Source organism: Helicoverpa zea, chromosome 2 (genome assembly GCF_022581195.2).
Source record: "Helicoverpa zea isolate HzStark_Cry1AcR chromosome 2, ilHelZeax1.1, whole genome shotgun sequence".
Classification (NCBI taxonomy): domain Eukaryota; kingdom Metazoa; phylum Arthropoda; class Insecta; order Lepidoptera; family Noctuidae; genus Helicoverpa; species Helicoverpa zea.
This window is the reverse complement of record NC_061453.1, coordinates 5,668,451-5,694,079: the sequence shown is the minus strand read 5'-3', so window position 1 is coordinate 5,694,079 and position 25,629 is coordinate 5,668,451. Positions and strand designations below refer to the sequence as shown.

Below are 25,629 nucleotides of genomic sequence, written 5' to 3'. Positions count from 1 at the left end.
GCCGTGAGTAAATAGGTAGGTAGTGTTTTCTTTCCTTTCAACTGAGTTTTATCAATAACAGTAGCAGATTTTTCTATTTATAGTAATGATATTGTATAACATACTGACCTGATAACAAAGAAGGTATCAACACAATAGGAGGCGTTGCCGACGGACTGGTACCAGAAATTGCGCTCCGTGATCACCCGCATCGTCTTGTTGTCGGCCACGTAGAATATCGTCAGGTATGTGTGCACCATTATAACCCAGATTACTGACATGAACCTGTAAGTAAAGGTAGAATGAAGTTCCTAAATAATATTTACTTTAAGTTTTATTTGTTTGAAGTCCGGGAGCAACATATTTGATAGTGCTAATTTCCTACATTCTGAATTTAATTTTTGATTTCCAATTGTGCATACATGTTATCTCGAAAATCTGATGATACATGTACTTATGTTTCACATTACCATTAATATAGATAACGATCCCATAAAACAGGAAACCTAATACAGAACAGGCTATTGAAGAGGAACTAATTTGTAAAGTTAGATTAACTTCAGTTAACCGCTATTTAATACCTACGCAAACGGCGAACTAAGCTTCACCGGAATTTATTACGGGCATAACAAATACTCTATTAAGTTCAGATTTATCTAGCAAAACCAATCATAAGCACGTAAAACTGAACAACAGAATATCCGATTACGGTTCAATCAGGCTTTACTGCAAATACTAGATCAAATGCACTTTACACAAGCATTGATTCACGATTGAAATAGGAAGCGGACACACTGATGCGAAACAAAATCATTGGGAACACACATTTATATTCATGTACTTACATGAGCCGATACGGGAACAAAAAACTTGGGCAATAAAAGAAAATACCTCATTCCGTGAAGACATGTGAGGGCCCCATCGTTGGGAGGGTCCGTGCTGAGGATCGTACGCCCGTTCGACAGGATCGAAAACGATAACAGCACCTCCGACCAAACTCCTGAATACAGAAAAGAACAACTTCAATTGAAATAAAGATAAGTTTCGCTAAAGGATACCAACTTCAAAGTTCCTTTAGTACGTTTCCTAGAACAAAGACATAACTTTGATTCTTGTTCCTGTTTATTGTATTCGATTGTTTTATTTCGCTATTTATTTAGAGAGCTATCCAGCAAACAATAGATCTCTACTCTATTGGATAACATTGTTTCGCAAATTTAATATCGTTCGAAACGCAGCGATGCTTTATAAAATAAAGTGAAAAAGATTTGGCGTATGAGAGAAATGTTCAAGCTGTGCAGAGAGTTTTTACAACAGTAATATCTTGTACCTGTAATGACGGTGTAATGCTTGCCAAGCTAGTAACTCGTCGCATTAGCTCAAATTTAGTCTAATACTCATTAAGTGGAAGGTCGTCTCGGGGGAAGCCATCACCGTCAGCTTAATGTCGGCCCGACTTAGATCAACACACTTAGGGCCCAACCGTGTAGCTACAAACTTAAGGTTACTTAACATGCTGTTACCACCACGATTGTCGATCTAAGTTCCATAGTACCGCATATTGTACTACTAGCATATTATCAGGTATTAAATGCCTACGTATTTACGTAATGTTGGTTTATTGCTAAACGTAAACTCCCTTATTCCCAGTGCGCGGAAATGATTACAGTGTTTAATTTATCAGGTTAGTGATTACACCTAGTAACGCTTTTTATGGCCAAGGGAATTCATTACGTAATTCCATTCTGGCTGGTGTTTAAATAATTTAGGCATACATTATGGCTAAATATACTGGTTCTGCCCTCAGTACACACTATGCACAGTGAATACAAGACCATTGTTTTAATTTGAGAGCTGCTCGTAAAATTATGCCTCCCAGCTATTGTACTCCTTGACCTTGCGACTTCCAACTTTCTCAAACTTCTTAATTGTCGGCTTATGAACGAAGTTTATTTACGGAGCCATGAAGAATTGGCAGTTTTTTCTTATTCTAACAAAGTGGAAAGTTTCTTAAGTTCTTTTAAATATTTTCTTTGCATAATTCCTTGCATAAGTAGTTTAGTAATTTCATAATTACCTCTCGGCAACTTTCTTTGCAAAGCTCTCGGTTTCATTATTTTAAAAATATTCTCATTTTGTTAAAAGAAGACAGATAAATTTCGTTAGAGTCTCTACATCAGGGCGAGCTCATTGTCTTGTTTTCTTTGTTCTGGGCCATTAAAAGGGCCGTATATTTTTCATTATCGTCGTAATTATCATCAAACTTATTTCATAATTGCCGTAGGCTTAGAAACTTTTATGAAAATCTGAATTGCATTTAGTGGAACATTATGCGTCACATAGATATTTAGCTGTTATGGAGTTGCCCGTATAAAGCGCATTAGGTACTCACCGCAAGTTTCCCGGCGAAGGTCTCTGTCGCCATTGTCTGCGCTCACTGGTTTCCCATCGGCTACCGGCACATTGTTATGAGCCTGCAAATATAGTGACGTCAGAACTGTTCATTGGCTACAAACAATAGCCGACTTACCAACCCTATTCCCATATTAACTCTTTTGTAAATATCTGATATCCAATTATAGCGGTGGTTTATCTATTTCCATTCTATTGTCTGAATTTCTAATTATAACTGATTATTATGTTGATGTGATAAAAGACAATGAAAATGATAGTAACAAATCTAGCTGCGAGATTCAACCCATTTGCTGTTTTTATCAGCATCGTAAGCATCTCTCGTATATTTGCACAGCCTCTTCCTTGGTCACACTTTATATGTTACCTTGAAGATAGAAAACGATTATATGTCTTGGTGTAATCTTAATTAACGCGATCCATCTACCCAACACTTAATTTAAAAGCAATTACAATGTTGAGCTAGACTTTGTTTGATCGAAAGCGTGAAACAATGAGTATGCCGACATAATTTGGCTGTTCGTAATTAATTTCTGCCTCTACTATTATAATGAAATAATGGTTTGTCCAATATTCGGCCGTTAATTGGAATATTAAAGCCGGCAGTGTTTCTGACTGTGATATGTGAAAAATGTCGACAAAATATTGAGTATTTACAAGGGCGTCGTTTACCCGGGCAGTTGACGTGATGCCCCGGTTAACCGGGTCGATGACTTACTATGCTACAATACACGTTTGATATTAGGTTATTAAATATTTCGGAAGATTATTCGGTTTGGTTAAACATTCATTAAATTGTTTATTGGGTTGGGTTTTGTAAGCAAATTGATATTAAACTGAAAAAAGTGCTGAAAAGTACAGATATTATTAGGTACAAACTCGCCGCCTTTTATAAAACTTTTTTTTATAGAATGCGAGTTTTACAAAAGACTTAATAAAAATTCAATAATTCCTGTTAAAAAGTTCCGAGATTTTAATATTTGAGTAGCTGAAGTGAGCGAACTTTTCGGTTTAATAATAAATGTCCCTTTACTGTTTTGTCGACCGCACAATGCCGGTCGGTCAAGTTTGTTTTTAGGCTTATATCAAATTAATTTGTATGGAAGCGGTGGCTGACAAACACGGGGAACTTTCAACCTGAGATGAGCGTTTTCCTCGTTACGCGCCATATTTAATCACACGGTTTGTTTAACTTAAAACATGTTGGCAAAGTTGATTTTTCTTTCCAGTAAAATAAAGACTGTATAGTAAATATGTACTAAAAAAAGAATATTATAAACGAAAGTACCAACAGGTTGTTTATGGTTGGCGTCGTTCGCCAGCTCGAGATCTCTGGACTCCTTGGTCAGCCGGTACTTGCGCTCCAGGTAGCCCTCGTACAAAGACGCCAAGAGCATCAGCACTCCCACCAGGGTCACCACCGTCCTGTAAACAAACCTTACATATAGCAACACCAAATTTCCAGATATTAAATTCACTCCAGATGTTGCCAAAGCCAATACGCTAGGAAGTAAAATGTTCTAAAATTCCTACGTTCAAAATCTTTAGCGAAATTATTAGTAGAAAACTCGTGATGTGATTTAAAATTGAACAGCTTCCAAGCACTTGTTATCATGCAAACGTTGTGAGGACCAGAGGAGGCTTTAACAAGATTCTTGGCGCTCGTTCAAAACCTTGCTTAACAACTAGTATTTTGGCATACCTACTCTCTGTTTAACCTACGAAACAGCGACAAAGTTCGCATTAACTTTTCACAAACACAAAAAAAGTATATAAACCTTTTTAAGCTTTTGCTTCCAGTGTTGCTATTCCTATCCCCTGGAATTATTCTTAAATGTAAAATGCTAATGTATTACGTGTTTTCATAATGCAGAATTAAACGGTAGTGCCTTCGTTTCCTTTAGGGATAAATGCGTGACCGTACATACGTGATGTATGTAGCTGTTAGATAGGGTCGCATTGCCAAACAGCTCATGAGTAATACATCTTCGTCGTGGACCTTTGATCATCTGTCTTTCTTTGTGACAGACTATACGAACAATACTATTGTAAAGGTTATTACTTTAGTAATGATAGTGTCGACCTTAGTTTACTAAGTTCATACATTTTGTTTAGAAACAGACTTTGAGATGGAATGGTGAAGGTGTGACTTTCAGTTCTTTGGATATTACTGTAGGTCAAGACTAAACTGAATGATGTCAGGTTTATTAACGACGGCTAAAGTGTGAACGTGGCAAAACAAAACCCTAGCTAAAATAAATTAAGATCTTCATAATTTATCGGTTTTTATCACCCAATCGATGATAATAATTTTAATGAAATGGCAAAGCAAAACCTTTTTTCTAAATTTTACTTGCATTACTTATTTTAGACTTTCAATGAAAGTACAATAAAAATAATTTTGCGTTTAAAATACACAGGGTCCACCAAATCTTTTTCGTGCACAAATTGTTAACTTCTGTGTACAAACAAAAAATCTCCAAATGGCGCCAACATACACTTTTTTTACATTCAAGTAGGTGAGCAAAGGAATCACAGTCATACTGCCTTGCTTACCAGTAGGTAGGTCAACTTTAAATTAATTCTTAACGAATTTTATAATATCTTATGATATCATTAATTACAAAAAACTAAATCTAAACCATAATTTGTATTTAAAACTATTTGTTTGTGGCCACGGCATCGATTAATAATAACTAAGCATTTATATGCTTGTACATTTTATACCTATAATAGAAATGTAATTTGTTTTTTTTTCTTTCATCACATTCGACATTCAAATGTGAAGTTTATTTTTTAAACTTTAGAATTCTCTTTATGAATAAACTAACAACAAATTCAAACTTCGAATCCAGAGATTCCTTCTCGCAACAAACATTCTGTGATATGATCAGGTGTTTATATTCTTATGTCTTTAGATCAATTACACATAACTACCTATATCAAATGACAAGATAAGGTTCAGTGACTCGCATAATTTTACACGTAATATGCCATAACCAGCGACGGGCGACGAATTAATTAATTAGGTTGATAGCTAGCTACAGATAGCTTCCGAGCTCATTGTATAATTACAAACCTATTTAGTTTCAGTTGATGTTATACACGACGCAGTTATGATTTTATATAGGTACTAAACCTTCTTGACAATAGGTAGAGATAACAAAAAGAAAACTCCAGTTTTGTTAGGCACTTGTTCCTTGAAACTTAAATTTAACTTTTTCAATCAGTAAATATTTTAGGAACCGCTTTTATTTAATTATCTTAATTCATTCATCACAATAGATAGGCATGGTTCATAATATAACATCGCTCCTCATCATTGTTCCCTTATCTAGGATCTTGACTTTGTGAAAATATCTAAATAACTTTAACTATCATTTTAAAGTAATTTCCTTAAATAGTAAATAAGAATTTTACATAAAATGCATGTAAATATTTTTAGATTTATTCACGAAAACATATTGTAGGTAGTTGTGACATATCGTTTAACGCACCATTCTCCTACTCCTACTATTAAATCGGGTTAGGGGGAAACTCGCCTCTGGGCCGCGGCCCAGATTACACGGTATAATAACAGTCGGGAAAACTGGTCCGAATGTGCGGGCCAGATTACAATGTGAAAAAAGTGACGGAGGTAAGTCGACCCATTGGGACTTAATTTCATAAAATCCGATAGTTGTGAAATTTTTCACAGCTCAAAATCGTCAGGAGGCAAAAAGACTTAGATCTTTTTCATAATTTTCATCATAAATATAACACTTTGTCTAGATACTGGACTCCTAGTAGCTAATATAGACTTCGTTAAATAATGAAGCTCCTATAGATATTTGATATATAGTTTTTATTTTTACTTTTTTTTAATATCTAGATTAGTGGAGATAGTGGGATATTTACATATGTAGAATATGTGTGTATAAGTAGGATATAATATTTATTTTTATTTACTTACAGCATGTTAAAATACCCCATTAAAGTTTTTGTTGCATATTTAGTTCCTATACCTATATATTTAATAATCGCAAAATCGTCAGGAGCTAAAAAAATAAAGAACTTTTTCATAATTTTATCGAAAACTAGCTTTTGCCCGCAGCTTCGCTCCCGTCAACTGACTTCTCTACTTTACCCTATTTTGTTTCATAAGAACCTTCTCCTGACAATAACAAACACAACAAAAAAAGAATTAGCCAAATTGGTCCAGGCGTTGTTGAGTTATGCGCTTACCAACACATTTTGCGATTCATTTTTATATTATTTTATATTGATGTCAATATATCCAATGTCAACATAAATGAGTGTTACAAAAATACTCTTGTTGCCAAAAGGGGATTTGTTTTTTCTTGTAACACTCGAACAAAATTTTGATAAAAAGAAACAATGTTTCTATATTTACGTTTTACTTATAAATTGAGATTATTAATTAAGTATCTATAGGAACTTCATTATTTAACGAAGTCTATATTAGCTACTAGGAGTCCAGTATCTAGACAAAGTATTATATTTATGATGAAAATTATGAAAAAGATCTAAGTCTTTTTGCCTCCTGACGATTTTGAGCTGTGAAAAATTTCACAACTATCGGATTTTATGAAATTAAATCCCAATGGGTCGACTTACCTCCGTCACTTTTTTCACATTGTAATCTGGCCCGCACATTCGGACCAGTTTTCCCGACTGTTATTATACCGTGTAATCTGGGCCGCGGCCCAGAGGCGAGTTTCCCCCTAACCCTAAATCGGGTTAGGTTAGGTTAGGTTAGGTTAGCCCTAAATCGGGTTAGGGGGAAACTCGCCTCTGGGCCGCGGCCCAGATTACACGGTATAATAACAGTCGGGAAAACTGGTCCGAATGTGCGGGCCAGATTACAATGTGAAAAAAGTGACGGAGGTAAGTCGACCCATTGGGACTTAATTTCATAAAATCCGATAGTTGTGAAATTTTTCACAGCTCAAAATCGTCAGGAGGCAAAAAGACTTAGATCTTTTTCATAATTTTCATCATAAATATAACACTTTGTCTAGATACTGGACTCCTAGTAGCTAATATAGACTTCGTTAAATAATGAAGCTCCTATAGATATTTGATATATAGTTTTTATTTTTACTTTTTTTTAATATCTAGATTAGTGGAGATAGTGGGATATTTACATATGTAGAATATGTGTGTATAAGTAGGATATAATATTTATTTTTATTTACTTACAGCATGTTAAAATACCCCATTAAAGTTTTTGTTGCATATTTAGTTCCTATACCTATATATTTAATAATCGCAAAATCGTCAGGAGCTAAAAAAATAAAGAACTTTTTCATAATTTTATCGAAAACTAGCTTTTGCCCGCAGCTTCGCTCCCGTCAACTGACTTCTCTACTTTACCCTATTTTGTTTCATAAGAACCTTCTCCTGACAATAACAAACACAACAAAAAAAGAATTAGCCAAATTGGTCCAGGCGTTGTTGAGTTATGCGCTTACCAACACATTTTGCGATTCATTTTTATATTATTTTATATTGATGTCAATATATCCAATGTCAACATAAATGAGTGTTACAAAAATACTCTTGTTGCCAAAAGGGGATTTGTTTTTTCTTGTAACACTCGAACAAAATTTTGATAAAAAGAAACAATGTTTCTATATTTACGTTTTACTTATAAATTGAGATTATTAATTAAGTATCTATAGGAACTTCATTATTTAACGAAGTCTATATTAGCTACTAGGAGTCCAGTATCTAGACAAAGTATTATATTTATGATGAAAATTATGAAAAAGATCTAAGTCTTTTTGCCTCCTGACGATTTTGAGCTGTGAAAAATTTCACAACTATCGGATTTTATGAAATTAAATCCCAATGGGTCGACTTACCTCCGTCACTTTTTTCACATTGTAATCTGGCCCGCACATTCGGACCAGTTTTCCCGACTGTTATTATACCGTGTAATCTGGGCCGCGGCCCAGAGGCGAGTTTCCCCCTAACCCATTAAATCTTAAATCTGTCTAAAGTAACAGCTCAATTACCACAATCATAATAAACCAGCATTACCTCAAGGCAAGCCACGTTCAAAACACTAATGATTGCATCTCATAATGTTTAGACATCGCCATCTAAATAAGGACCTTGCATTAGTATAATCTTAGTTTACTTTCAAGCTAAATCGGTGTCAACAATCACAAGTATTTTCACAACATTTGTTTGAGCCGTTTGGGGTTGAAACTCTAGGGCCGTGGGGTCCGAGGGCGCACCTTCTTGCCAGGGATATTTCCCAGCGCCTGGTTGACACTTCCCGGGACCCTAAGGCTGGCTTTTATTTCGCACAGAGGTTGAGCATTGCCATCCAACGTGGCAATGCTGCCAGTCTTTTGGGTACATTACCCAGTGACAGCGATGAGGAGCAATTTTTTGATGCACTGTATTAGTTTTAAGTTGTATATATATATACATAAGTTTATTTTATTTTATTTTCAATTAGTATTTACATAGGAGAATTTATACATATGTACTCACATACCACTAATAATGCACAAATAATACCAAGTTAGTAGGTAGGTACATATGTTACGTTACGTGCCCAAATAGCAGCTTTTGAAATGAAAAGCTCTTTTAAAAGGCACTTTAAAAATTTAAACACAATACGAAAAAATCCTTAGGCTTAACATAACATCGTTATAAATTCATATTCTAAGGCCTGGTTTCACTGGTTACCCATAAAGTGTCAGTTAGGTTAGTATCTAATCTAATCTGATAACTATCTGAAAGATAAAGGCTGCTTATAATTTCTGCCAACTATTGCTATACCTACGAGACTTGTAAAATCAAAACTTTTAGTTTTTTTGTCAGATAAGTTCCTCATAGGCTTCAGAAACTTTATAAGTAACCGGTGAAACTGATCATAAGTATTTATTTATATTGAATGCGAACTTACCCAAGTATTTGCAGCTTAGGGTCTGCGAACAAGTCATAGTTTCCAGGCACTGGTCGTAAGCTGATGGTGGTGAAGGAAGCCTGAAGGCCTGCTGTTGAAGCTAGCGTGGAGGCAGCGCCTTCTGCAGCACCCAATAGTGAGGTGACAGCTTTCATGTCACATGAGGCTGGCACGCACTCACCGACCAGCATCAGTCGGCTCTGGATGCGATAGACAATTTAATTAGTAATCAACAAAGTTAGGAAAAGTAAGTGGCTAAGGTTAGTCGTAATTGTTGAGCTTCATCCGGATTCACTTGGGCGTCCCGAGGGAATTTCTTACCGATAAAATATAGCCTGTTTTACTCAGGAATAGTGTGGCTTCCCAATAGGGCAATTTTTTTTTAAATGTTTCCCCTTTTATAGAGAACGTCATGAACATGCTACATAATCACAAAGATAAATCACTTAAAGTTGACCAAGTCTCCACCGGTGTAAACTCATAAACTGTCACGCCCCGATCATCAATTAAAAACTAAATGAGAGTTTGAAAGGTTATCCATCTACCATTAGTCATTACTCTAACTAGCTCTAATTATTTGCCATGAAAAATTACCAACGTTGGTTCAAAAATGACATACTTACATTACTTTATTAATGAGCTATTTGCCATGAAAAAATGGCCAATGTTGGTGCAAAAATGTCATGCATCAACCTAGGCATTAAGCGTACCAAGTTGGTGCAAATGTGTGGCCAGGGTTAGTTGCTCAATGCACTACATTCATTAGCCGGGCAGGCTTCACTGGGCGACCTTTGCGTAAGCTTGAGCTTGGTAATTGAATGTCAGTTAACGTGACGAATGCTCGCACACGATGTATCGGTGTACGGCTTACGGGGACGCGACAGCTGCGGGCTCCCATCGCCTTTCTTCGTCTTAAAGGCATTACGCATACAAATGTTCAGGATTTTCTTTTTTTAAACTACGTATGTATCTGTTAAGCTTATGTGTGTTTTGTTTAAGCGTTTGAGTAAATCCGAATGTGTAAAAGGTTGGCTTTAGCTTTGTAACTTTCAGCGTTTGTTAAATACTTGCGCACATAAGATTACGTTCGTGTTTATGAGTCAGATTAAGTTTATTTTTTTTTTGTAAATATTGGATCAAAACCTACATATAAAAGTCATGCAAGATACGCACGAAAAATATAAACAATTCTTGGGAGTCCGCTAAAACATTTATCTACTATGTATTTACCTGAAAGTTGTTTCAGTAACTCAAAATTATCATTGTCACCATACTAAGTAATTATTAGGTGACCTTTTGAAGCTAATGTTTAAATGTCACAGGCTAGACATTATTATCGGTCATTAGCTATTAGGTACCCATGGCACTCATTAACGCCAAGGTTTTACTGGGTAGAGATAATTAGCTGCCATTCGAAAGGCAAAAAGAAATCGATGTCTAAAAAGTCTTAAATTATATATTTCTTAATTTTGTTATTTTTCTGTTAGTATATCAATATAAGTTTCAAACAAAACTAATACATTTACAAGCGAGCCCCAATACCTTCATAATATTATTTGAGACTAGCTTCTGCCAGCGACTTCGTCCGCGTTAGAGTCGGACTTTGTGCAAGGAGAGGAAGAAATAATAAACACCAGCCCCTCCAATTATCTAAATCTATGCGTACTTACTGCTTGTTTAAGTAATAAAATGTAAACTATTAATAATTTGTAATTTGAACGAATATTTAAACACAAAAATAACTAATAGGTACCAACCTATTTTATAAAATAACAACAAAAGAAAGTTAAAAATAAATTATTTAAAACCTAAAAGTCGCGCAATAAGGTTGAACGCTCTGAACGTCTATTCGCATCAATCGCACCAACATACAGCCAAAATTGTATGAAGCTCGCGCAGACACCGCGCCGCGAGCCGCGTCGAGCGCGGCGACCGTTGCACAAAAATGATCCCTATAGCGTGATTCAGTATTCACGCGCGGTGGCTTATTACCGTTTTTCATGTATAACTTTGGTGTTTCTTTACCGATTTAAATCATTCTTTTTTTTAATGAATAGGTAATACTGTTAACTATTTTTAATTAGTATGAGTGAGAGTGTTATAAACGAAATAGTAGACAAATATAATCAGAAAGCTCCGAACTGCTAAGCTACCGAGAGTTTTACGTGTTATTGTGAGTCAACCATAAAAGATAGACATATGCTGCCACGGGATATTTTTTACATAATTTTATGGAGAACATTTCCGTCGTACATGGTTTCTGTGTAGCTGTTACCATTAGGGTTGCACACGCGACGGAAGCTTAAAAAATGGAGTAAATTCTCCCGTTTCCCCAACATTTACCTTCACTGCTCTGCTCCTATTGATCGTAGCGTGATGAAAAGTATCCTATAACCTGCCCAGGAGTATGAAGAATATTTGTGCCACAGACAGACAGACAGACAAAAATTTTACTGATTGCATTTTTGGCATCAGTATCGATCACTAATCACCCCCTAATAGTTATTTTGGAAATATATTCAATGTACAGAATTGACCTCTCTACAGATTTATTATAAGTATAGATAGGTTACGTGACTGGTCCAGCACCCGTTAATAAATGTTGATTCATCCACGCCTCCCACCCGAGGGATGAAAACTTTCTGACCATCATTAATCTATATATCATATTGAAAACACTTTCTTACATACCTACCTACGCAATATTTACTCCTATTTCATATCTTGGTTAATCCGCCGATTATTTCAAAGTGGTCCAAATAGTAAGGCATTGTAGCTTGATTATAAATATTTATATCGAATTAATTGGACAAGACCCAAGTAAATTGAAATACTATTCAATTTTACCTATGCAAATTATTATTCAAATTATGGTCTTGTCACAAAAACATAAACCTGAAATTACTTTTACTGTTGATATTATAAGCTTAACTGGGCAAAAAAAAATTACTCAAATAATTATAAAAATTACTCAAATAATTATTATGAAATCAATGAAGGCTTATTTTTACAGTCGCAACCTTGAGAATGTAGCCGTGGTGTGCATTAAAAATGTAAGTATGTCACTTAATAAGTACCTACTGTTTAACTAAAATATTGTGCAACTTATGCAAGTGATTGTTTGTACCGTAAACAAGTAAACAAATTGCTTAATTTATTGCCTCATAGCATCCTTGGACCTTTAAAGCTCGTTATATCAATAACTAACCGTAATACTTTTCTGCAAAATGCAGTTACTTTTCTATCTTTTCATGAAGTAAGCCAGTGTGTTTTCACACAACACTGCAGGGAATAGGAACGTAGCAAATGAAGTTGACTCTATCGGCGCAAAAGGTTGAAACTTGCGCCGCGAGGTAGTAAAACTTTTATATTAAACTTTCGTGACGTAAGGGTGAGTTAGCCTCACACAGCCCGGGGTGAGTTCGCCTTGTTATTTATCTTTTGTGCCAGCCTACACCATAAAATTAACGGATCAAATGACGTCACGTTTACGATTTATACTTGAACTTTCTTTGTTGTTATTCGTTTGTTTTGGCTACTATTTGTGTTGTCAATCAAGATTTATACGTAACCATTAATATAAATTAGGTAAAATTAACACGCCTTAAGTTAAAACTTATTTATAGGCAGGCTATTTATAGATAGGCCCTGCATCGGTATGCATCATTAACCTTTAGAGGTCAAAGATATCACAACTCGTATAGAATTACCATTTAAATACCGTGTCAACGAGTGAAAGTTTCAACTCTGCGGATTTCTGCATAAATGCTATACAACACAGAGCCAAAGGGTGTAATAAATTATTTAAGCGCAAGATACCGTGGAAATATTACCACGAATGTGTTTGAATCTGTGCGATTTCCAAAAAATCGCTCACCTTTGAATACTAAGCTACGAAATTTTTTCCCATCTTTTCATTATCAAACATAATTGGTATTTTCTTTAAAATATTTTTTTTTAATAATATAAAATAATAGTTACCTGTGGTAAATGATCGTTGTCCACAGTCAGGTTGATCTTGGCAACGTAGAAAGTGGTGGGGAAGGGCGGCGTTTGCGCATAGTACTCGGACAATTGAAGATCCCGGCACGCATTCTGTGAGCCCAGCCAGTACTCGTTGCCGAACAGCACATTAGGTGTGTAATGGCCAGATGCGTCGAAAACTGGAATATGAAAAAAAAGTATTAAGACCTCTTCGAAAACCCGATAAAGTTCTAGAAAATTAAAAATAGATTCCATAGCATATTTTGTAGGCGTCGTAGTCTTGTTGCTAAGGTAGGTATTGGATAGGAACTTCGTGATTCACAAGGGAATTTGAGGAAATATGCTCAGAATTTTTTGGTTACAATATTTGTTTAGGCAATCCGTCTTCATTTTGAGCTAATTTCGTATTCGAAATATGTCATTGATTCCTATGTTTATTTTTCGCCGGTGTGATGTAGGGTGTCTATTCTATTTCATAATTTTGTAACTAATCAACTTATAGTCATTATATAAAATAGTTAGGGTAGATTACGAACAATATTTTCCTCCGTATCCCTTCCTGTAACAGGGGTACCCACCCAAAACAAAAATGTGAAAGACTGCCAAGTTCGATAATATGGGAATGCTTCGCCTATAAAAGAAGTGAGATCTGAATAAGTACCAAGTTCCATACACATACCTCAGTTAAAAATAGTTACTTTTTAATGATGTTACTTGGAAAGTTTTCATACACCTTGTTATAAACCTACTAAACGCAATGAATCAAGTATTTAATTTTCTATTAAAACTTGCCAAGTAACATCATTAAAAAGTAACTATTTTTAACTGAGGTATGTGTATGGAACTTGGTACTTATTCAGATCTCACTTCTTTTATAGGCGAAGCATTCCCATATTATCGAACTTGGCAGTCTTTCACATTTTTGTTTTGGGTGGGATTTCATTTATTTTTGTAAGGTTGTTTATTTTATTTTTTTCTTATGATGAAGTTAGTTAAAGGAATGTCTCATTTATACTATCTTTTAGATTTTTTAATATGCACTATGTTTCTTACAAAGAAATGAACTAGATTAACTAAATGGACTAGATTTACCAACTGACTGACATGACATGTTATCATATATTATGTTCGTGGATCAAAGTTACACATTCGTTATTTTCGAAAGTGATTCACACTTGGCCGTTTTCAGATTTTTATTTTACTTCTAACTACACTATTTTACTTCTAACTAAACTAAATACAAACCATTCGAAGATATATTATATAAAAATAGATAAATTTAGTTCGTTTTAGTTCCTTAGGGGTATAAATTTACACCGGGTATAAAACACCTTCATTATTTTGAAACCGACTCACACTTGGCCATTTTCGTATTTTTCCCTTTACCTTGACATAAAGACCTACCTCCATGCCAAATTTCAAGTCAATACGACCATTGGAAGTGGTCTAGGTTTTTGATGAGTGAGTCAGTGAATCAGTCAGTCAGTGAGTGTATAGTAAAAATAGCGATTTTCTGACGTCAATATCTCAAGACCTACAATAGGTATATTAATGAAATTTTGTATTTTAGATAAGTGAGGGGGTCTCAATAGATACTAGAAATTTGATATGCGTAAATAAAATAGATTTTGAGTTACAGGGGGGTCGAATTTGGCCCGAAATGGTTCGTGTAATATAACCCACGGCCGGTGTGTCGCTTTTTTTGCTCGAACTTGGCGGACACACTGCCGTGTGTCTAGATAATTACTGTTTTGCGTAACTTGTTAAATAACTTAAATAGTTTGTTTAGAATTATTAATTTGACTTTATTTGCTTGCGAAGGGGCCACAGTTTCCAAACAATGTCAGCTTATACATTTGAGATTGTTGGCTCACAAGTTTCTTCACTTGTACGCGAAGACCGACATCGTTCCATTCACCGTGCAACATAATGTTGTCCAACAATTTCCTGCGGTTTCCTTAAATCTATTTCGACTGCAAGCAAGCAATACCTCCTATCTGACTCCGGGTGGATTTTAAAGGGGAACAATAAAACTTAATAAAATCCTTATTCCGAGGAAGGTATAATGAGATACTGAAAATCCAAGTTTTCTTTTGCTAAGCGTAGTATTGATTAATAAAGTTTTTTGTTTTTATTTTGAATCTAAAGGTAGTTTATGGTAGATACAAGTTTTTTGGTTTTTTGAAACAAAAATGTCAGATAGGAGGTATTGCTTGCTTGCAGTCGATTTGACTTTAAGTACTAGCTTTAACGTTAGGTTATAATTAGTAACAAAGGATATTTTGTCATAATTCCTCACAGTCGCAAATTGCTTCCACTCATTGTGAGATAGGGGCCATTATTTCTTTCTAGAATGATCCTTCCAGATACGACTAGAAGTTAGGCCCAGCAATGGTTAGTTGGACATGTAAATGACAGTTTGATTAATGCTTTACACAACTTTGTAGCTTAGGAAAGCGTTTTGAGACTTGAACTTGAGAATTGTAAGTTGAGACGTGTTTTCCCACTAAATTCATGACTATTAAAAGACTCCGTGGGTCAACGATTAAAAACTATGCAGATTCTCGTATTTGATTCGTACCGTACATTACCTATTTCCTACACCTAATACCCTATTTCATATTCGTTATATCTTCATAATAATCAATACATCCATTGTTAAAATGAATGTTCCTAACGTATACTCATTTCAGTGAACCACGTTATTACACTTGTAGATACAAGTGTAATCTTACAGCCAGGGAAGGCATCAGTCCTGATCAGTGCCGTCGGTTTTACGACATACACGACAGATTCGCTTTCGCGTTACCCCTCAAATGATTTGGAAATACGACCATCTTCCCGCAGATTGATAACAATTTATTATATGTTTTATATCACATTAGGTACAATAGATGGGTAGTTTTAAACAGTAATTATATTATTTACACAGATTACTCATTTTAAAAGTACAGTATACAACTGTAGATATAATTAAAAATACTCGAGTACCTTAAATAAGACATTTGTTAGATAGGAAAACGAACGAGTACTCCGAGAGCTTAATCGAATTATTTAACTTTTGTTAATAAGCGACTTATTAACTGAAACACTTGAAACATTCTCTTTGTAAAGTGTAATTACCCGTTTAGCTCCTGAAATGAGATTAAATACTTCTTAATCGTTTCTAACACGTGTTCCAAAGACAGAGTTCATATTAAACCGAAGTAAGGAGACTCAATTCTAATGAAATAATTAGAAACAGCCTCCAGTCGGCGGCAATTACATTGTCATAATAATAGGAATTGTTCGCGAATGAAAATTATCTTCATTTACATATTAAGAAACAGCGGAAGGGAATTTCCTGTTCTTTAGGAAAAAATATTATAATCTTACACTATGAGGTCATTAATCAAAAGTCTTCCACTTTTAGTATTGGGTATTTGGGAAGCTAAAAACCTCATATTGAATGATTATTCTATAAATAGAAATGGTTCGCGAGTGTGAATTATGAATTGCGTGGACTAAACGAGTCAGAATCAAGGGGAATATTAAACGAATACCTACATTAAGCAAATTCCTTTATCTTCAATAAATTAGGATCAACATCCGTGTTTTATTTTTTCATTTCAGAACTTTGTGGTTCTCTAATTATATTAATATCGTTCTGCAAAGAAGAAAAAACGTAAAATATATCGACTTTTCAACGGGAGGCGAGATCATTAATCGAAGTTTTTATTTAAAATGGTTTAATTCCAGGAATTAGGGGAAGAAGATCCTTTTATAAATTCTTAATTCTGCTATTACGACCGGTGTCCCTGACATTAAAAAATATAACCTTTTCTGCCTTCCCTCTTTGTTTATGTACGAAAAGACTGTAGAATTATTCATGCTTCCAGTTAAGTAGCACGGGGAATTTACTCCAAATACTAGGTATAATTTTTCTACGTCACAAAATATTTTAGGCACAAGGCTCACATTTGATTAATGATATAAAAGAGGCTAGGCAAACATCCATAAATAATTCAATAGAGAAGCTAAGCTCAGTTAAATACGTTCATTATAGTCGGCTAATTCTGTGCACGGTCGCGATTAGATTAGCTTCTGAGCGTCCAGCACAATCGGGCGCCGCCCGGCCGCCGGGCAGCCCGGCTCTGCAGCCTGATCCTAACTTAGATCCCCGGCCGCAAGAAGCGCTGCACAATTCCACTGATTGATATTACCTTCACACTTATTAATTCAGTGAAATATTACCCTTTCTAGATGAGCCCCGCAGGAGGTATCCATTATCTACGCCGTAAGTGTTATTATAAGCTCCGAGGTGTAAGCGCCTTTTGTTAAAAGACTTACGTGCCGTCGACACATTTCGCGTGATATATTTTATATTTCCTTTATCAGCAAAGTTTTGAAGGTGCCCTGAAATGTGCACGGGCACCTATTGTTCGCGTCGTATTGTAGACTACAAAAGCATTATTTCGTGTTACTTTAGTAAACCAAAGCTATAATTTCAGCTGTAAACTGTTTTAGTTCAAAAGCATATTGCCAGCTGGCGTGAAATTTCGTTTCTATTACGGACACTTTTACGGCAGCGGAAACTACAAATATAGCGCAGGTGCAGTTACGGAGAACGTTAAATAAGATTCGTACGACGACTATAAAACAACGTTGCAGATATTAAATCATGCAAAGCCTATTCCGAGGGACATATTTATCTGTGAATATGGTGGGTTATCATACTTCAGGCCGTGATATTTGAATATATGTAACTCTCTCTCGTTTCGTGTAATAAATTAACCTGGGGAGTCATTGTTATATCGTGGAGCTAACTCGGAGCGACTCTATTAACTTGTTCTAGTTTTATGTGTTACCCACGTAGCGGCTCTTAAGACGCTGCTTTATATCTTTCTCGTAGCAATTGTAGTTTATCTTAGTGTTTAAATACTTTAGTAGAAGACTATTTAAAGTAGATAATCAAAGTTAAAGAGATGAGTCATCCACCAGTGAATACATGAAGGAATAAAACTAACAATAGATAGTATATTTCTTTGTATATTGAAGGAAAGGCAAATAGGCAACCAAAGTTTCGACAGCTCTGTCACCACCGCCCGTTGTGCCGATGACACAGCGAGAAAAATGCAAAGGCGAGAGTGCATGGCGTGACGTTGGATTTGTCAACTTCACGCGACATCCATCACACTCGCTTTCTACAGCTACGTAGGTCTGTATCAGTTTTCCAAAACCATTTAGGTATCAATGCCTCTCTCTTTGGTGCAAATATTTCGGGTTTTGATGATAGGTTGTTTATAACAACATGACCACATATCCAATCACTAAAGTAATTACAAAACTTTAAGGTTACCAAGCCTCAACTGATATATAAACTACAAAAACTATAAAGCAATTAAGTAATCAAACGAGATTGAATTGCTTGAGAATATTACGACATACTCGTACATATTCAATTGAGTATCCCAATATTGATTACTCTGTAAGTTGATATTGAAGTTTGAACTAAGATATCTGTGGGTTGACACAGATTACCTACCACGAGTCGTAACACTGCAGCGTTCACTATGTCCGGAGTCAGACAACAATATTAGATCGTATGCATAGAGTAATGTAATATCTGGAATAATCTGGATCACGGTACACTGCCATCTATTTGCTTTATCTTAGGGGTTAATTAAGAAACCAACATAGCTACAGCTGCAAGTATACACGAGGTCGTACGATTGATTACGGTATTCATTACAGGAAAGCCTTATCGCTATCTACGTCTCTCTGGCATTTCAAAAGATAAAAGTAATTGAAAAGTAATTTATACAATGTCTTTCAGTTACTTATATTCATCGTTTGTTTGAATCGAACTCGGACAGCTATCGAGAAGTTAAATAAACAACCATTTGTATACCAAAGGTGAAATTGATCTGAAACTGGAAAGAAGATAAATTATTATTTGGAACATTTGGAAAATCCGGAAAACAGATAAAAGGACGGCTGCAAGCGATTGTGAAAGAGGTTCCTTTTGAAGTAGGTACACCACGAATGGCATGAATTTTGGAATCTGTTTGCCTAAATTCTTTAAAAGCCGCAGGTCCTTTTGCGGTTGGCTTTCTGTTGGTTCCATCTGGTGAGCAGGCCTTAAAAACGTGCATACATTTGTCTCATAAAAAGGTCGCATGTTACATATTTAAGGAACCCTTGTCAATGTCGCGTACATTCACATTCAGTGGGAAACAAGGAAAACGTGTATCCGAAGATTTCCTTGTGTACATTTGTGTCCCAAGCCTGTAATTAAAGCCGCGTTAGTGGATGCGTCGCCGACCGTCACCGTCACCGAGCTGCGAGCGTCGCAGCGTGCCGGGCCGTGTATGCACCTGCAGTCACGGTCGGCCATCGTCCCACTTTGCGGTCAAATCTGCACTTGCTTGAATATTTTTCTCATGTTTGTTACGTAACTAATGAGACATCGCGCGTAAGTTTACGTCCTCAAAATTGCTCAAACTATGTATGGCAGACATAACGACGACGATTCTGAAGTGACTGTATATGTATATTGCCATTTCAGAGACATTATATATACATATGAGAAAACACTTCATTTAAATATAAATAACAGGCCATGAATGCCAGCGGCCACAGCAATATTAAAATATAGTGGAGCTTTCTAAAAGCTTTTTGGTTTGCCACGGGCAATCAAACAAAAAAGGTGGAAATGTGGGTCCAATAGTATCACAGAATAAACCTGGGGAAGTGTTTTTAAATTTTCATGAAACACCGCTACAGGGTTTGAACATTTTTTTGATTATTTCTTTTAAATTCAATTTTTTAACTGATCGCGTTTCATCTAGTTAAGCCGTAATCAAATTCGTATTTTCGCAGACATATCGACACCTACGTATATTATCGTAACGACTTATTTTTATTTCCATTTATTTATTTTTAATTCCATTTGACTTATTTTTATTTCCATTTATTTATTTTTAAACAAATATTTTACATTTTTAAATATTAAATATAAATGTAAAATATATGTTTAAAAATAAATAAATGGAAATAAAAATAAGTCGTTTTATGTAAAAAAGGCAAAATCGTCATTTTGTTGGTTACGATAATATACGTAGGAGGTGTCGATATATTCAATGTTACATATTTACCCAAATACAATAAAATAAATTATTCGAAACCAGAATTGTTACGTCACAACAAATATCGCAACAAATCAAAAATGTTTGTTGCGGTAACAATTCAAAAACTACTGTTTCCAAACAAAGACTAATTTGCGGTAACGTGAACGACGCTACAATTTGATATGTCGATTGTGTCATTGTGCTGTGTTTGTTTATTGTGAAGTACCTATTCAGTACGAACATCTTTTATTATTGAGGAATTCGCCATATATTTTACCTGACCTATTCCAAGATCCATCTAAAATATTCAGATACTCATAAATCATCCAGTACAAGCGAAATCCTTTTCGTAAGTGTCTCCGAAAGTTTCGTTCCTATAGTATTCTGCAAGTAGTCGTGATTAAGCACACACTCAAATTGACATTTAGATTTGCATATCATCGTCTGAATTTGGAAACGATGCGTAAAGAATAGCACACTTGCACTAATGCATTACTCGTTTTCCAGCATTGCAACACAGCACATTCGCTTGAGCCTAATCAAACCGCAACACGAAAGTAAAATTGCCGAATAACTGGGTAATTCTTTCTAGGGACCTGCAAACATCACTGTGTCCATACATCCGTTCCACCTGCCGGCATACCGCCATTAAATATTTCATTACAAAGGATTGACGTTAACGCGTTGTGAAATATTGGGCAAATTCCTGTTAATTGACCGATTGGCTTACACCATTCAGTGTTGAGGCAACAACTTCATGCTCATTGCAATGCGTGTTCAGTAGATGCACGCACTCGATCCGTGTCAACATCTTCACTATAATGGATATTTGTGTAGTCTAGGTTGAGAACAACTCCCAGAGGTTATGTGGGACAAACCACAACTTACTCAAGTATTCGTAACTCTTTGCTTGTCCTTAGGTTTGAAACATGTCTTGTACATAAGTATTTACTCAAGTTAAAAGGGGTACTTAGAGTATTTTATGCAAATTAGGACATGTACACCATTGATGTGCTCTGAAGCATAAGAAGACTAGCCAATACAATAAAGTAAATAAAATGGTATGTCTAAAGTGCAAGACCGTCAACGCGTCATAAAGCTTTGTCTTGCTGACAAACAAGGTTGAAGAGAAATGTTGGGACATTATTAACTGTGACAAAAAGCTTTTTGGAAACTCGGACACCCGAAATCCAATCAATTATATCTGACAAAATATGTTGCATTATAGGTTATGTGGAGGTGCACACGACGTTATCAAATTATGGTGGCTTGTAACTCTATTACTCTGTATAATGTACGAAGCTGTCGAACTGAATCCATTTTGCTATAGGTAACTAATGTATTTACATAGCACCGCGGTTCAACTGCGTTGACTGCTATCGGCAATTCCCATAATCTGAGGAAGAGAGTCCTAAAGGAGGAAGAGAGGACATAATACTCGTGACTGATGATTCGATTTAGCCGTGCCTACTTACAAATTAATTTATTGTTAAGTAGTGATTTAACCTAATGGATTCTTCAACTGTTTTCTTTTATTTTGAAGTCAATAATGATCAAAATTTATAAAGTGAGGCTGCATGCCAGTTCACGATAATTTGCTTTTTTTTCTTCAGATTAACGTAACCGATTACTTTTAAATATAATCAATTTCTTGCTACGAACCTTTTCGATATAGCGAAATATACATTTCTCAAGCGGATCTTGGTTCTTGCTTAATTTCTTGGAGAGCATAACAGTGTCAATTTTCCTCATACAACTGGCAATTAATGACATAACTTGAACATAACCGTCACGGTTACCCGCCTCCAAGTAGTAAGCAGGGTGTTATTGATAGTTCATTGTTATCCGATGATACTATGCTGCTGTCTTATACTGTGGGACTCTCGTTATTTATTGGATTCTCTTTTAATCGTGACATACAACTTTTGTAGCCGGAAAACCAATAACTGTCTTACGGAACCAAAATTTAAAAGGCAATGTCACACTATGTAGTACGAAAACACACTCAGAATAACTCGAAGAACAGTGAACTGTTTGTTCTGTTACCAAAGTGAAATTGACTCGCACCTCATTTGAAACTCGATATACAAATACAATAATCAATAACATTAACATAAAACACAGATATAGCTGTTAACTAGCTGATGGAATGAGATTTACGCAGATTATGTCACCTCGAGCGTGGCTTGTTTAACAAGAACCTTCGATACGCCGCTTCGGTGCGTGTGAGTGAAATGAATCGCTAACTTTCACGGGTTACTTATGAAATTTGCGATTTACGTTATGAGGCGTATTTTGCGCAAGAGCTTGGGTCTGCGCGGCCGCGGCGTCGACTGCGCGCGCGCCTTACGTCACAAGCCGGCGAGCACGCGTTTCTCAATCCCCGCGTCACTCGCTAAGGTTCGTCTCTATAATAAAGAATAATTCTTTGCCTTTTAATTAAATTGTTGCACAATATTACTATGAGTGAGATAAACTCACACTAAATTATGAGAGTAATTTCCTGTACGCTCTAGATATACGTAAGTACTTAAATCCATTCAATTTCCTTCGTTATTTATTAAACAATGACCGCATTTAACTTACGTACGAATAATGGTTAGATGAGAATCTATGAAATTAACTTCAACCTCTGTGGTAAGTAGCCTATAAGTAATGATAGTTACATCATATAATGTATGCGCCTAATCCGGCTTTACGTCTATTAGTGATGTTTGTTAATCTAGATATTAGATTTATTCGTATCGCGTTACAGTTCGATCGATTGTTCGTGAAGGCAACCGGTTCCATTTCAACATGCGACAACTTGCACCAAACATTCGTGAACAAACCGCTGAATGTTACAAACCACACGTGTATCTAGGTTATAGGTTATATCTAGGTATATAGGTTCCTATATAATATCTAAAAAGTCTAATAGGAAATCAATACTCATTTCTATGAAACCCAAAATTAATTGCATATTTCTTTAAGTAACAAAACGCCTGCAAAATGAAAGCACAATTATAAAAAAGTTCGTAAACTTTTATGGCCTTACTACAAAAACTTTAACAACTGTTTTACACTTGTCTAAAAAAAATGTGTCTCCAAAATGAACCTTATGTCAACGTCATAATTTGACATTTTTTTAGACAAGTCTTAAACTGACGTTAAAAGGTTTTTGTGGTAAGACGGTTAGAGACTAGCACAAATGCATGTACTGCAATAATTGCTGAAAACAACAGATAAGCGGCATAGACGGCGTCGGATGAAGGCATTAACGAACTATACGGTAAACGAAGAGATGAGAACGCGATGGAACAGTTTGCATTATTCAGGCATTAACCTGACGAGCCGCTCCCTTTGAGTCTGCCGTATAAGTCCACACGAGAGAAATTTCCACGTTCCAATAATACCTCTAATTAAACATGAGCGCTTTCTGGTCTTGTTATACGGGAGCCGCTTTATCAATATTTACCAACAGAATTTCAGCTATTCAGAGTAGACATTTAAGAAATTTACGAGCAACAAAGACAATCCTCTCCACACGAAATATTGTTTAAATACAGAATTCCAGGTGGCAGATGTGAAAATGGAAACTAATATCTAGAGTAAATAATTTTAGACGGTCGTATTTTTGCGCTTGGTTTTATAATAGGATCCACGTGGAAGAGACCCGGCGACGCATCAAGTTGAGGCGCAGGAGAGATGCAGGGGCACGCCGCGCTACATCTCGCAAACATGATCATCTCGACGAAATATGCGGCAAGTAGGTCGCCTATTATAATTTCATTTATACCTACGTAGACTAGTTCGTCGGTTATGTAACCCGTAGGTCCGGACCTCGGTGGAGAGTGCTTGAGAAACTCATTCTCACTATTAACGCTAATTAGTACATTATTGACCGTCGTTTGGCAATGTTTGCATAAAATATGGTGTAAACGGATATCAGCATAATGCAGGAAATAGTAAGCCGTGTCAATGGATTTATTTTATTGCACAATATACAATAGACATGGAAGAAGGATACATTAAATTGAAGGAAGTGTTATTTTTATTGCTATCCAGTGTAATGTGTACGCTGTTTTATATAAACCACTTGACGGTGTTAAGATCAATCGATATTGACGGATATTATGTGAGACAAGTCCGGCGTAAAATTAGAAAGGGCGTAACGGAATATTTTCGGACGTATTGAATTGATTTCGTACCAAAGGATGACGAAATATAGACGATTGCGAAGAACGAAGATATCTGGGGAAACGGATATTCTTGTAATCTGGCATTATTATATAGTGGCTATGTTCTTATGGTCATAATTTCTTGTAAGCATAAGTACTGTATTTATTGAAATCGCTAATCCACTTATCGAATAACCTATTAGTCTAATAGCAAATGTTTTAAGATCACATGCAGTCTAGCAGAAACCGTTTTGGCATTAAAGTCGACGTAAAACAGATTCTAAAACTGCGAGCGTATATTTAATTTCAAATGCTTTCTTCATGGAAATATGCTATAATAACATCTAGTTTCAAATTATACTGCCAAATTTTCTGGCAAGGTTTCTACATATACTACCTTACCTAAATATTTTATCAGACAAAATAAACATTAATAACATTTTTTTGTAACAAAAAGTCAAGCTTTTACAAACTTTTATTATATTTTGTTTAAACAGCCAAATAATATAAGGGTAACTTAATCAAAATGAACATACATAGATACGGAATACTTGAATAAAGCTAAACACAGTGGCATCACATAACAATACAATTGTAATTTCTTAGTCCAGGACAATCAGAGAAGGAATGCAAAGTTTGCTCTCAGCAAATAAGTTTCACTGTCTGCGCTCAGATGAAAGTTATTTACTTCGGACAGGTATACGGTGACTTCTTAAACTTATATCAAGGCGGGTCTACGCTAGACGAACCGAGCTTGAGCGAAGCACAAGCGGAGCCGTTCTTGGCTCGTCGTTCGCGGCGTCAAGTGTGGACGTACAAGGAACCTACAACAATGACTGTTCTCGAACGTAGTTTTCAGCAGTGAGTTCGCGACTCTTGGCGAATATGGACGATATTAATAATATTGCAGTAGCCGCTGCTGTTGCAGCGATTATTATAGCGGTGGTCGCGAAGCAAATCCCTTTGTGTTCGTCAAAAACCGACAACAGGCGGAACGCAGCCGAGCACTAACGAAATGCTCGCAGCGGGCTCGTTAGAGGCTTGTAAGTTGGGCCACACT

General features: G+C 35.8%; 1 protein-coding gene across 1 annotated transcript in view; it reads right to left on the bottom strand.

The window, feature by feature from the left end:
* LOC124643769 (nose resistant to fluoxetine protein 6-like) overlaps positions 1-25,629 on the bottom strand; it is a 66,224-nt gene that overhangs the window by 13,430 nt on the left and 27,165 nt on the right. The window contains exons 3-8 of the mRNA XM_047182852.1: positions 13,298-13,479; positions 9,317-9,516; positions 3,684-3,816; positions 2,372-2,453; positions 871-979; positions 109-264 (exon numbers count right to left, since the gene is read on the bottom strand). Of these exons, the coding sequence (XP_047038808.1) occupies positions 109-264; positions 871-979; positions 2,372-2,453; positions 3,684-3,816; positions 9,317-9,516; positions 13,298-13,479 (862 nt within the window). The remainder of the gene's footprint in view (positions 1-108; positions 265-870; positions 980-2,371; positions 2,454-3,683; positions 3,817-9,316; positions 9,517-13,297; positions 13,480-25,629) is intronic.